This window comes from Podarcis muralis, chromosome 5 (assembly GCF_964188315.1).
Source record: "Podarcis muralis chromosome 5, rPodMur119.hap1.1, whole genome shotgun sequence".
NCBI classification, from domain to species: domain Eukaryota; kingdom Metazoa; phylum Chordata; class Lepidosauria; order Squamata; family Lacertidae; genus Podarcis; species Podarcis muralis.
The window spans coordinates 26,738,325-26,753,059 of NC_135659.1; the positions used below are offsets into that span (position 1 = coordinate 26,738,325).

The window sequence follows — 14,735 nt, forward strand, 5'->3', positions numbered from 1 at the left end:
AAAAAATTATGTGATGTAAAACATGGGTTTGCATAGTGCTCATCCTCCTTTCCTAAAGGATGCCCTACAAGGGGAAGATATAGAAGGCTTCTGAAAATTGTGTGCATGAAGGTCATTTTCTCCATGTGCTTAAGAATTAGGAATGAAGAGGTGCCTCCTGCAGCAAAATACTTGCCTGCCATAATTATCTTATGGAGCTTGACTCACCCTCGCCTCAACTTCCAGAATGAAGCTGGCAGCTAAAACTTTGTGCCTTCCCTGATGCTCATGGCATGCCCCTCCTCTTGAATTTTCTATATTTTCTTATTGTACTTCATGGATGATTCTAATATTCTCTACTCCACTTCTATTTGCCTGGCTTTTAAACCCTTTCTACTCACTAAAAAATATATACAGATTCTCCCACGAGTGTTATTACTCAAAGACCAAGAGATACAGCAATTAAGATGTAACTCTTACAAAGCACTACCAACATCTTGAACCGGCTCCAGGGATGAATCAGAAGACAAAATTAATACGCTCCCTGTGGGAAACCTGTCAGAAGGCTTGTTCACATGAAAGAGGAGCAGGACCTCAGGCCAACTGCAGAATGCTATGTCAGTTTAGCAGAAATGCAAGTTTCATACAGGTCTCCTAGACACACTGGGAGGCAGCAATACTGCACAGGCCAGGTTAAACATGCATATGTAAATGGGAATGGCAATTATCAGAAAGGGGAAGTAAATTTAAGATCATTGACATTCATTTGTTGCAGGCCCAAGATGTGGGCCGTCCAATTATGCTAAAAGATTGGGAAAACTTATGGAATGTAAATTTGAAATTTACAGCCAGCTATAAAATAAGAGAGAACATGATGAAAATGGCTCATAGGTGGTACCTCACTCCTTCCAGATTATCAAGAATGTATAAAAATTTGGTGAATGCTTGTTGGAGATGTGGAGGAAATAACGGTGACATGATCCACATGTGGTGGATATGTGAAAAGATTAAGATTGGGGGGGGGGGTAAATATACGATGAATTAAAAAAGATGATGGGGATAACTTTTACTAAAAAACCGGAGGCATTTCTATTAAGTATTTTAGATAAAGAGATCCCAAAAAAACTAAGAGAGGTATTCTTGTAGGCAACCGCAGCAGCTCATATACTTGTGGCCAAGGGATGGAAAGATCACTAGGCTCCAAAAATAACAGATTGGCAAATCAAATTACAGGAATTGGTGGAGATGGCTCAAATGACTAGCAAACTCAGAGGAAACTCAAAGCAAAAATTTGTGGAAAAATGGGATGGTTATAGAAGATATGTTCAAAAATACAATAATAGTTTTGACTCCATGCTAGCATTCGAGTGATAAAGGAACTAAAAGGAGGTGGACAACAATTAAGGATTTATTATATTTTCAGAATGTATGGGAAAATTTATATAGAAAGGTTTATTGTTTTGTGTACATTCGATTGTAAGATAAAATATATGCTAAGGGACTTGACAGGAAGTCAAAGTTGAAGAAAAGATTTTGGAAGATAAAAGGGGAAAAATTACTTTCATTATTATCATTTTGTGGGGGGGGTGTCTGCATATATGTGTGTTTTTGTATGATATGTTTGGGAGGAAATAAGACAGTAAATAGCAAATAGCAAGCTAAATATTGATGTATGTAATTTTTATTTCTTAATTATATTTAGTGGTAGTATAGTTGTATTGTTTTTTGCAACATAAAATCATTCAATAAAAATTATTTTTTTAAAAACAACAACATTAATTTGTTACCATGTCCCCCAATACGGTATCAGCATCGTTTCACCTTAGATGTTATAAAAATGTACTACAAGTCCCCACATGAAGTGCTGCACATTTTCTGTCTCAAGCTCTGCCCACACAAAAGCATTTTCTTTTTTGCAACAGCAGACCGCCTACAGATGGCTTGACCTTAATTTGCTGGGAGTGTCTCCTTCCTCAGCAGGTTATGGCTCACTCTAGCACCACTGGGTTCCAAATGAGCATTACCTCCCCTTTCTGGAGGCTTCATGTGGAAATCCTGGGATCCCAAGCATGGCACAAAGACTTTCTCGTGATACCCACCAAGACCTCCTATCCCACCCAATTTTTATTTGTAAATGTGGTTTTTTTAAAGCTCATTTATTTTGGGAATTTGCTTGAATTTTTCCATTGCTTTGTTGTTCAGGGGGTGTTCAGTTTTTCTTCTGCTAAATGGGTATTTTGTGGTGCCCATGACAGATTTCAAAATGCACCCACAGGCCCACAGGGGTTAGGGACCCTTGCAGGAAGTCAACACTTCTCTAGTAGTTATGATAATCCTGGTTCTCACTTTCCTTGATTGGTCCCCCCTGCCACCTTTTATGCTTCAGTCTCCTTTACTCAGAGCCCTGCATGTCTTTTATTTATTTATCTATCACATAAATATAGAAAAAACACAGCATAAAGTAATATAATATCCTGCCTCCTCTGCCACATTGCCTTTGGTTATGTTTACAGCCCTCTACCAGTTTCAGGGCAAATCCTGTGCAAAGCTCTAAATGATGTGAGAAGCCTCCATGAGTAGAGAACTTGCCCTTCTTCAGAACTACATCCTCAATATTACAAGATGAAGGGCAATGCCCCAGAGGGAGCAAAGCTTGGCAGCATGCACTCACACTCATTTGCACATTTCTTTACACACAGGTAAATGGAACGCCCAACCTCGGCTATAATCTGATAGCATGTGTATGATTAAATCATAGACAGTATTGCAAAACCACAGCTGCATTCAGATGCAATGGCAAATCATGCTTCCTTATCACTTGCAAGGGGATGTGATTAAGAAGCTTCCCTTCCTAGTTAGGAGTGTGTAACTTCATTTTTGTTGCCACCAAGGACATTTCCCATAACTTTACTCAACTTGCAGTAGCTAGAATAGTGAATGCGACAATGCCTGTTTTCTAAAATGGTGACATTGCAAAAATGGTGCTTAAATCTTACCTTGGGGCTTGAATACACTCTAAACAATAGACACAAATCTATAGTTCAATTAACACTCTGAAGTTTCTGTAATAAAAAGAATATTTAAGCGGCAAGTCAAAACACGAAAGATGGACAACTCCTAACAATTATGTCTATGGAATAAAGTCTTGAGCAACCTAAGTATGAAGAAAATATGCTGTAAACAGAAATGTTTGATTCATACAGGAAATGTTAATCAACTTTCACACTACCAAGTCTTGGATTCTTGGATATACAATACTTAATTACTTTTCCATCTTTCACTGACTAAAATAAAGGCAGATCTCTGGTTTTTAAGGGGAGGGTCTTTTATTGATGAAGAGGTTGTGATCAAAAACTAATGATAGGTAAAGGTAAAACACCCCTGACAATTAAGTCCAGTTGCAGACGACTCTGGGGTTGCGGCGCTCATCTCGCTTTACAGGCCGAGGGAGCCGGTGTTTGTCCGCTTCCGCAGACAGTTTTTCCAGGTCATGTGGCCAGCATGACTAAACGGCTTCTGGTGAAACCAGAGCAGCACATGGAAATGTCGTTTACCTTCCCGCCGGAGCAGTCCCTATTTATCTACTTGCACCTTGACGTGCTTCCGAACTGCTAGGTTGGCAGGAGCTGGGACTAAATAGTTAATTCCTTTTATTGACCTTGCTGGCACTGAATACATTTGCTTCTCTTCCAGCACTGCATCCATGTTATCATCCTGAGGAGCTGTTTTAGGTAGTTGAAAAACTCAGCCGTCTTTTTTGCTCATTGACTAATGACCTTTAAAGCCCTAAATGGCCTCAGTCCAGTATACCTGAAGGAGCGTCTCCACCTCCATCGTTCTGCCCGGACACTGAGGTCCAGTACAGAGGGCCTTCTGGCGGTTCCCCCGCTGCAAGAAGCCAAGTTACAGGGAACCAGGCAGAGGGCCTTCTCGGTAGTGGTACCCGCCCTGTGGAACACCCTCCCACTGGATGTCAAAGAGAAAAACAACTACCAGACTTTTAGAAGACATCTGTTTAGGGAAGCTTTTAATGTTTAATAGGTTATTGTATTTTAATATTCTGTTGGAAGCCGCCCAGAGTGGCTGGGGAAACCCAGCCAGATGGGTGGGGTATAAATAATAAATTATTATTATTATTATTATACAGTCATTAGCAGCCTACCACGACTTATTTGCCAACCAATGTGCAGACATTCTCATTTGAAATTGGTTTCAAGGTCAGTACTAGTACAGTAATCCCTCTGGCCTTTGCTACTCATGATAGTTTATATAAGCTCAGATGCAGTTGTTGTTATCCAAAGATGCTTTGTATGCAAAAGATCCCAGGTTCCTTCTTTTGTATCAGTGAACCCAATAAACTGCTTGATGGTTTGATGAGATGCTGCCAGTGAGAGTAGACAATATTGGGTCAGAGGGGAAAATAATCTGATCTGGTATTTCATAACCCCAGTAGTGTTCAAGACACTGAGTCAGAGGCTGCGGTCACCAGCTAAGGAGCCAAACTAGGTTCTTGACTCTGATGCTGGTTACTAGTGGGCACTAAACCTGGGGCTAGCAGGCATTAGCCCCCTAAATCAGATTTCATTGAGTCCACTTTCCCCTTGACCCAAGGAACTGAGTGCCTCCAGGCCTACCTCACTGATCCAATAGCATAGGGAGAGCACCAGGCAGGATGCCTGGGAGAAGAAGAAGAAGAAGAAGAAGAAGAAGAGGAGGAGGAGGAGGAGGAGGAGGAGGAGGAGGAGGAGGAGGAGGAGAAGGAGGAGTTGTTTGGATTTGATATCCCGCTTTATCACTACCCTAAGGGGTCTCAAAGCGGCTAACAATCTCCTTTCCCTTCCTCCCCTACAACAAACACTCTGAGGTGAGTGAGGCTGAGAGACTTCAGAGAAGTGTGACTAGCACAAGGTTACCCAGCAGCTGCATGTGGAGGAGCCGGGACGAGAACCCAGTTCACCAGATTACGAGTCCACCACACTTAACCACTACACTACACTGGCAGAAGGCCCTGTTTGCAGCTAGAGGGCTGGCCCTTTAAGGACTACAGTTCTAAAAAAGGAGGCATTATTTTATTGCATTTGTTAGTTCCTTTTATTACATGACAACTCAAAGCGACTTGCATTAAAACCAACAACAAAAACCAAAAAGCACAACAATCCAAGAGAGGCTGGGAGATGTGACTAGTCATAACAGCTTGCTACTCTGTCTCACTTTAACGGTTACAACCGTCCTAGCATCCTGCCAGCTCCCTCAGTTAGTGTGAAGAAGGGAAAAAGAGCCTCCCACCCTCCCTTAACTGAGACTAACTGAGCAACAGCCTCTCCCAAGCCATGGCTTTAAGAGCAGCAGAAGTGGCTGGGGAGTTCAGATTTTTTAAAAAATTAAAATTATTTTGTAAGTTATCTTGTTACTCAGTATGGTATTTTAACATGATTTTTAAATGTATTGTGATATTTTACGTATTGTGACTTTGCTGTTATTTTTATTGCTCATAGTTTAGTAATGATTCATTGAAACTGTTGGGAGTGATTTTCTGTTTAATTATTATTCGCTGATATTCTTAGAGTTAATATTATTGTGTGCTATTATATTCTAATGGATTATTGCATATTACTTAATTTGATATAAATTGCTTATTTTAAAGTCACATTTTCCATTTTGACCTATTTGTATTGGATCAGATTGCTATAAGATTTGTGATCTTTGTTGTATATTTTGTTGTTTTTTCAGATTCTCAACTGCCTTGTTTATAGCAATATAGAAAGGTGGTGTACAAATTAAAAGTGAAATAAAATGAAATGAGTGGGGGCTTAAGCAACTACAGTTACCCTTCAAAATCTTGAGAGCCTTGGAACTGCGTTTCCTGCTAAACAAGAAAGACTAACTAGCCCAGTTATTCATTTTGCAAGACTGCAAACATGAAGAAAGAGGAGAAACCTGTAGAACAAGTTGAATCTCTTATTTAACCTTAAATGAGCCTGTCTTGTTGTGCAACTGTAAGCTGTAGGTATAATGTGTCTCGGGAAACAGGACACATATACAGCTTTCCAAATGGGAGATAACAACTACAGTACTGTACGGTATTTGTCTTCATAGGGATGCCACAGGAAGGTGCAAGTGTAAAGGCACATGGTAAAGATGTATGTGCCTGCGCAATATAAAAGGCATCCATACACCCACACCCACAACAATGGGCATTTTGCTCGCCCATAACGGCGGGCGCCCGCTCTGAAGTTCCAACCTCGCACTATAAACCCTGGGAAGGTGGAAACTTGCAAGTCTTCCAGCTGTTGCGACTACAACTCCCGTCAGGCTCCACCACTGGCCATTCTCCCTGGGGCTGCCGGGAATTGTAGTAAACACACACACACAAAAAACAATGGGGTTCTCCGCCGTTGCGTGGAGAGAATCCGCTTCACTAAAAAAAGAACCCACTTCACTAAAATAATGGGGGGGGGGGTTAAAGAACTAACACCCTTCGTACGATGCGTCTATAACGGCCTGAGTAGAGGCGACCGAGCTTGACTAGCCAGGCCCCAGCGCAAGCGCTCTTATTCCCCTCAGAGGCCGCTTGCCGTTATTGCGCTTAACCAGGCCGGACGCCGTTCGCTCGCCTCCAACCAACCAAGGTGGTGTGAGGAGGAGTCGGGCCTGAAGAGGAGTGAGAGCGAGGGCAGGGCCTCAGCCGCCGCGGCCTTACCCCTCAGCTGACAGGCGCCGCCTCTTTCTTTCCCCCCGGCATCCTCCGCGCTGCGGCGAGCCTCTTCCCCGGTCGGCCGCCGCCGCTGCTGCTTCTCGGGCTGCGCTCGCCGTCGCCTCCGCCGCCGCCATGGCCGCCTACAGCAAGTTCCTCACCGCGCGCTACTCCACCATGGCTGGCGCCACCGCCGCCGCTTGCGCGGTGCTCTGCCTGCTCAGCAAGCGGAGGAAGGCGGCCGCCCTGCACGGGTCAGTCGGGGGCGAGTCATGGGGGGCCGGGGGCTTTGGGTGTGGGGTGTGTTTAGGGGGCAGCCGAGAGAGTAAGTTCCCGGCTGCCTCCTCCGCCGACAGGATAAAAGGAAGGGTAGGGGTGAATAAAGTGGCCCCCGGTAGTCGAGGGGGTGATTTAAGGTCGAGAGGGGGTGGGAAACAAAGGGAGACTCCAGAGGAAGCCTTGCAGGGACTCCGTAGGCGTGGCATTTTTAGTGAACATTCAGAAACTATTCCGTATCGACCGAATCAGAGCCGCACTGTGCCTTGATCCCTGTTGCTTTGCCCAGGGGCTCCGAAGTCTTTCTATGCCCTCTTTGTTACCTTGACATCCTTTTACCTGGAGGGTTTCAACCCGGGAAAGCATGTGGCTCTTCCTTTCTCGGGGATGGTTAGAAATGGCACACCTGCCGCACATTGCACCTCTTGCACAGGTATCGAGGGTCCGGTGGCACACCTGTTGCGGCAGGTAGACCTGCAAAATAGGTGCTGTGCAACAGCCCTCCCCCCAGCTTGTGTTATCTTAACGATGCTGTGTTTCTTATCTGGGATAGGTACTATATTATGTTGGGCTCCCGACACCCATCAGTCCCAGCCAGCGCAGACAAGGGTCGTGGGTGCTGGAAGTTGTAGCCCATGATATCTAGTGGCACACCAGACCCTTGACTGCGTTCAAACTTCTGAGAGATTAGCTTATAGGAGAACGTAATATTAATAATTGGTGTTTACATAGCATTTTAGAGTGCCAGAATATCTTCACAGGCACTGCTTTGGTTACTGTGACAGCAACTGGCAAGCTGGGTCAATCTGGGGGCTGAAGCTTTGAATTCCTTGCCATTGCACTGCACAAAATGTGACAGTAAGATAGTAGTAATTGCTGAACTTCTGCCTGTCACACAGTATTTAAAGAAGTCCTACTTAAAGAGATGGAAACACTAAGGTTCAGCTGAGAAGGGAATTAAACTTTGCAGTGCTGTTAGTGTTCAGATGGACACCCCATTTCTGCCCCCTGGATGCTACTGAAGTTTGCTCCAAAGGCTCCCTTTTATTCAGAAAACAAAGACAACTATACTTTTCTTTGGATACGGGAAGCACTGTCACCTGGGTTTTTTAAAGAGGCATGTGCATTGCCTTATGGGCACTTGTTAGTTAGCCTTCATAAAGCACAGGTAGCTCTGGATTTTTCCCTGTAATTTCATTTATCTAAATTGCCCAGGGCAAGATTTCCCAAAGAGAAAGTTGCAGAAGCACAAGGAGTGTGTGTGCAGAATGTAAAGACAATGTGTAAGCATGCATGCGTTCAAAGGGGGACGGGGACCTGTGATTCTGGATTTTAATTCCCTTATGAATATTCTGAAGAATGACTTGGCAGATGTATTCAGCTTAGGAGATATCCTAAATGCTTGAAAAAAATGCAGTTTGGGATAAACAAAGACTAATATTTATATATGGTATGCAGGTTGGCAGCTGTCATAGCAGGGATAATAAGATAATAGTTTGGGCAGTGATATTTATAAAATACTTTTCATTTGGTTTCAAAGTTGCACGTGTGTATAATCAGAGTGAGAGATCTAAAAGATAGACTCACTCGTATCTAGATCATGTATGTGTCACTCCTTTCTTTCTTTCTTTCTTGTCACTTGTTATCCAACGATCTCCAAGTAACTTACAACATTGTTAAAGACACAAATCAATATATTATACCACAAAACAAAACAGAAGACAGCCCCTATAGACACAGAAAGTTTTGACAACAAAATAATAACAAACGTTATTGTAGACTGTCAAAGCCTGGGAGAAAGGTTGGATGTAATTGATGCAAAAGTTTCGTAACTATTGGGCAATGATCAGTTTTATTATATTTCAAAATGCTTTTATGTCATTATACATTTTATATTCTGCACAATACTATGTTGCCTTGAGGTACAGTCCATAAGGCAATGTTTGAAGAGAAGTATTATATATTGATATGCTATGAACAATATTTTATCCAATGTTAAAATACAATAGTAGCCATCTTTTGAAAGTGAAACACTTAAGACCTTAAGCATTCCCCACCCCTGCCCCCTGGTGCATCACCGTGATGTGCAAAAAAACCTGATGTCCCTGTGTCTAGGACATCATGTCTAGGAAGAAATTTCCTGTAGACAGTGGTCCTAAGAAGGGGATAGCATTGTCACAGTAAATTATTTTAGAAGATGATAACGCCTTTTTGGATGCTGGTGTGCATTGTTACAACTGAGATACAACATATGCCAGGAGTGGCAAAATTACTGGCACAGTGTTGCAGCAGGGATGTGTTTTGCTTACTGCCCAATGCTTATCATGTTTGCTTCATTATTGATTATAAGTATTTCAAATGATAAAAAATAAACTTATGAGTGATATCCAATGTTCATCATACTCAGAGTAGACCCACTGAAATGAATGGGTGGGGTATAAATAATTATTAATAAAATTAATATTATCATTATTATTGACTTGTCCATTGACTTTAATGGGTCTACTCTGGGAATGACTAATGTAAGATACCTTACTGTGTATGTGCATGTATGATTAAACAGACAAGTGTGGGATGCAAAACAATGAATTGTGGACTTGTTATGAAGATAGTATTACTATTTAATATTTGAGTGCCTGGACCGTAATAAGTGTTAATATATATCAATGAAGTGACATAATTTCTGCCCAGAAATTTACACAGTACAATGGTACCTCGGGTTACATACGCTTCAGGTTACAGACTCCACTAACCCAGAAATAGTACCTCGGGTTAAGAACTTTGCTTCAGGATGAGAACAGAAATCGTGCTCCAGCGGTGCGGCAGCAGCAGGAGGCCCCATTAGCTAAAGTGGTGCTTCAGGTTAAGAACAGTTTCAGGTTAAGAACGGACCTCCGAAACGAATTAAGTACTTAACCCAAGGTACCATTGTAGTCGGTTACTTCAAGACTGGATTACTGCAATGTGCTCTCTGTGGGGCTTCCCTTGCACTTGATCAGAAGGCTGCAGTTAGTGCAGAATGCTGCTGCACAACTGCTGACAGGAGTGAGGCCTTATCAGCATATAACATCTGTACTCCGAGATCTGCACTGGTGGCCAATTTGCTACTGGGCCAAGTTCAGTGTGTTCCTATTAGTATATAAAGCCCTTTGAAACTTGGGAGCAGCTTATGAGATTGTCTTACCCAACATGGGCCCAATCAACTGCTTTGATTGGCAGAATTGGCACTACTACAGGTGCCACATACTACCTGTTCCACATTTGTAAGAACTCAGTTGTTTAGTGTGGCAGCACTTAACACTTTGGAACTCCCTGCCTATTTAGATCAAGCAGGTGTCTTCACTGTACTCTTTTCAGCACCTGCTAAAAACATTCTTGTTTAGATAAGCCTACCTAGATGCCTAGAAAGTTGTGGTGGTTTTAATCTGTTTTAGTATTTTAACTTTCATATGTTTTTAAGTACGGTATTTTATTTATTTATCTTTGAGGGGGGTTTTTCATAATCAAGCAGCGTATAGATTTTATGAAATAAATAAGAATATTGAAAACTGTGGCAGATGTAGTAAGCTTGATGAAGCACTCTGCAAGTCCATGAAAAAGTTAACTTTTGAACTCACATGTTTAAACTTTCTTGTCTCACCTGTAGAAGCAGAAACATATCTATATTCTTTGTAAATGCCATATGGTAACCTTGTATGTCCTGGTATAGTATAAAAATAGTCCCATTACCTCCCATTTGCAAGTAGTGTTTACTTATATGAACATTTGCTTGAATAAAATAACCTTATTTCTACACTAGAGCTAGTTTGCCAAGCTGATTTAAGTGCCAAACTGAAATAACATGCAATCAGATGTTGTAATACAAAGTCCAAAGTAGGTTGTCATATACTTGTTTACATCTTCTCTTTGGTAACTGAGACTCTTCTGCTTTTAGAAGCTAAGAAACTATTATTACTATTATTATTAAATAGCATTCACCGTATTTTTCGCCCTATAGGACGCACTTTTTCGCCTCCAAAAATGAAGGGGAAATGTGTGTGCGTCCTATGGGGCGAATGCAGGCTTCAGGAGAGCCCCGTCGCCAGCCCCACAAACTGGGGGGCCAGCGGGAGGCGCAGCACGCCTTTCCCGCTGTCCCCCGACTTGGCTAGAAGGCTGGCAGAGGGCTTTCCCCTCCTCCAGCCCTGCAAGCTCCCAGAGCGATGCCAAAGCTGCACGCAGCTTCGGCATCGCTCTGGGTCCCGTTCTGGGGGCTGGGGGAGGGGGAAGCTCTCCAGCCCCGCGCCGGGGGGAAAAATAATTTTCCCCCCTTTATTTCCCCCCCCTCCAAATCTAGGTGCGTCCTATTGGCCGGTGCGTCCTATAGGGCGAAAAATACGGTAATTGGGTTTCATAAACAAGGAACATAGGAACAATAAAAATAAACACAGGAAGAATAAATAGACCAAATATTATCATGCCATTTGTATACCACAAAAATAGCATAATAAATTTGCAGTAATATCTGCAACATATGGTTCATTATTAGTGGTCAGTGTATAAGTTCTTGGTTTGTGAATTGGTTTAAACAAAAACAATGGAGGGAAAAGTGGAGGTTGGAATTCCCTCGATTAGTTCAGTTTCCAGTTGGACCCATTGTTTTGAGGTATCATCTAAAATAAAGTGGATGGCATGTCTTGGTTAGCAATAAAATATAGTTTCAGGTTTGGGATACCACAGCCTTCTTCCACTGTGGGGTGGTACAGGAGTTTGGCATTAATTTTGAGTCCTTTGCAGGAAAAAATAAATGGATTAAATTTTTTTCTGCCACCTTCATATCTGGTTGAGTGGGATCCAAAGTGGGAGTCATTGGAATAGAAATCACAGTTTTCTAAGCGTTGTGTGACAGAGTCTAATGCAGGGGTCAGCAACCTTTTTCAGCCGTGGGCCGGTCCACCGTCCCTCAGATCATGTGGTGGGCTGGACTATATTTTGGAGAGAAAAAATGAACAAATTCCTATGCCCCACAAATAACCCAGAGATACATTTTAAATAAAAGCACACATTCTACTCATGTAAAAACACCAGACAGGCCCCCAAAATAACCCAGAGATGCATTTTAAATAAAAGGACACATTCTACTCGTGTAAAAACACGCTGATTCCCGGACTGTCCGTGGGCCTGATTGAGAAGGCGATTTGGCCGCATCCGGCCCACGGGCTTTAGGTTGCCTACCCCTGGTCTAATGCCTGTGTGTTTTGTGAATGCTTTTTGCATCTTAGGTGATACATTGAAGCATAAAGCTTCCGATTTTGAGAAGTTAACCTGCAGGCCTGTTAGTGTTGCAACGTTGTTAAGATCTTGAAGTATGGCTGCTCCCGTGTTCAAGAGGTCAGGTGGGTCATAATAATTACATAATCAGCAAATAGCCCGATCATGCAGTTTAGTTTTTCAGTTTGGACTCTCTTAATGTCTGGTGGTATTCAGAGGCATATAGCTAATGGTTCTAAAGCTAGGATGAACAAAAAGGTAGAGGGTAAACAGTCTTTCTTTGTTACCTGTCAAATCCTTACCAGGGATGAATTTATATTGCTTATACTATTGACATATACTATTGTTGTACTGTGTGTTTTGGGTCTATGGACTTCAGTAAAGCTGTGTGTGTGTTTATTCTTACTGTGGCAGAAGATGCAGAGTGTATTTGTTTCATAATGTGTATAAATTTTGGGTCAATTGCAATTTAGATAGAACTGCCAGCAAGTAGTCCCATTCTAGGCAGTCAAAGGCCTTGAGAATGTCCAAGGCCATGACTACCAGTGGGGAAGTCGTCCATACCACATTTGATTATGTTTAAAAGTTTTCTGATTGGTTCATTGATGTTTCAATGGGGGACAAAACCAGCTTGGTCTGGGGCTATTTGTGCAAAAATATATCAATCCTGTTGACTAGCACTGATGTAAAGATTTTGTAATCCAGGTTAATCAGAGATTGGCCAAAAAGATTCTACCTTCTGCTGGTTTTCAATTGGTTTTAGGATAGCTGTAATCTTGGAGTGGTACCATGTTTTGAGGAGGGGTTCCCTTCTCATTAGGTTGTTAAATAGGCAGCCCATAATGTAATAATGTTTCTTTGAATTGTTTATAAAACTTGGAAGTGAAGCCATAAGGTCCTGAGCCTTTATATGGTTTTAATTTTTTAATAGCAGTCAATTTCTTCAAGGGAGAAGGGACTAACTAAAAAGGTTTTCTTAACATGAGTTAGAGAAGATAATGGGTACGTTTTCTAAGAAATTATGGACATCAATTTTTATTTGGGGATTGTGTGGTATATAATTTAGAATTAAAGGAGGCAGCCCAAGTCGAGTGTGTTTGTGCGTGAGTCCATCTTAAAGAAATAAGAATCGGAATATTGTGAGCCATAAATAGTGAAAACGAACTGCTGAGTGGCAGTTTTTATATAGAAAATGGCTATTTCCAGTCAAAGTAATAATGGACCCAAGTTGTCAAATCTAAGGCTAGGGATCCCTACCATAGCCTTTAGTACCCCACCACACTACCTACAAATTATTGATCTGGATTCAGGGTTAGAAAGCAAACACCTTTTCTGCAGCAGAAGGGCTATCATACAATGGCTGCCCATAACACTAAACTTTTGTTTACCTGACACAAAGGTATAAAGAGACATGTGGGATCTTCTCTCCCTTGAAGAAGATAAGAAACAGCTTGGGAGGAAAGGATGTGTGTTGTTTGTTGTCCTTCTGGCTGGAGGAAAGAGGCACTTGTTACTGGTGAAAAGATTTGTAGGTGCCTACATTAGGACACCTGTTCTAATTTATCCATTTGTTTACAATGTTTCATCCCAATTTGATGCTGACTTTGATTAGAATGTTGTGCAATTTATTGTTAAGGGCTTTATAGTCTGTATTACCAACTCTCCTGACAAGAGTTTGATCATGATTACCGAGTTCCGTGGGTGTTAAAATGGTGATGCAAACTCAAGCAAGCATATTGACCTTTCCCCTACTGAAAGGAATTTTGCTTGGTTATTACAGTGTAGGAAGTTTGATATTGGTGAACATGAGTCATTCAATAAACTTTACTCTTTGCCCCAGTGGCGTTGGGGGAACAAGGTGAAAGTTGAGGGCAGACAACCTGAGAAATACTGTTGTGACCGGCCTGTAAATAGTAGCATTGCATTGTATATGTCCTTGAATGTTTGCAGGTTACATGTTTCTGAAGCCATTGGGTATTTCATTTCACTAGAAAAGGGGTGAGGAGCCTCAGGGTTGTGTGTCTGGCCCTCAGGACCCTCCCTAGGCCATGATCTCTCCCTGGGACATTCACCCTCTTCTATGGCCATAACCCCCTCACTGCCTTCACACCCTCCTTGAGTGATGGTCCTTGAACTGGAATATGTCCTTGAACTATCCATACTATCCATTGCTTGCCTGAATGGAGCGTGTCTGTGCGTGTAAACCTGACTTTTGTGTGTTCAGAATGTAACCTACCGTACAAAGCTAAGAGTCAAAGCCATTCCCCCCGGAAGGGTTTTATGAGGGAATTTGGCCCTTCAGCTGAAAAAGTTTTCCCACGCCTGCATTAGTGCTAGATGTTCCATGTAAAGATTGAACTGTTTAGGGTTGTCATATTTCAAAAAGTGAAAATAATCCAGACACAAAAGTTGGCGGCTGGGGGGGGGGGGAGTTGTTGAGCTTACCAGCTGTATGGTAACCCTAGAACCATTCTAACTGGGTACCCGTGACAAAGGAATTTGGCAAATACGTCAGATGATTTGTGGAATGGCGTGA

At 42.2% G+C, this 14,735-nt stretch overlaps 2 protein-coding genes across 3 annotated transcripts in view; one reads left to right on the plus strand and one right to left on the minus strand.

Moving 5' to 3' along the window:
- The window catches only part of ARHGAP29 (Rho GTPase activating protein 29), a 95,962-nt gene extending 89,155 nt beyond the window's left edge, over positions 1–6,807 (minus strand). Inside the window, exon 1 of the mRNA XM_028732720.2 lies at positions 6,680–6,807. The gene's annotated coding sequence lies outside the window, so the exon portion shown is untranslated. The remainder of the gene's footprint in view (positions 1–6,679) is intronic.
- The window catches only part of ABCD3 (ATP binding cassette subfamily D member 3), a 44,325-nt gene continuing 36,384 nt past the window's right edge, over positions 6,795–14,735 (plus strand). For both annotated transcript variants that reach the window (XM_028732726.2, XM_028732725.2), the window contains exon 1: positions 6,795–6,927. In XM_028732726.2, coding sequence (XP_028588559.2) covers positions 6,809–6,927 — 119 coding nt within the window. In that variant the 5' untranslated portion in view covers positions 6,795–6,808. The remainder of the gene's footprint in view (positions 6,928–14,735) is intronic.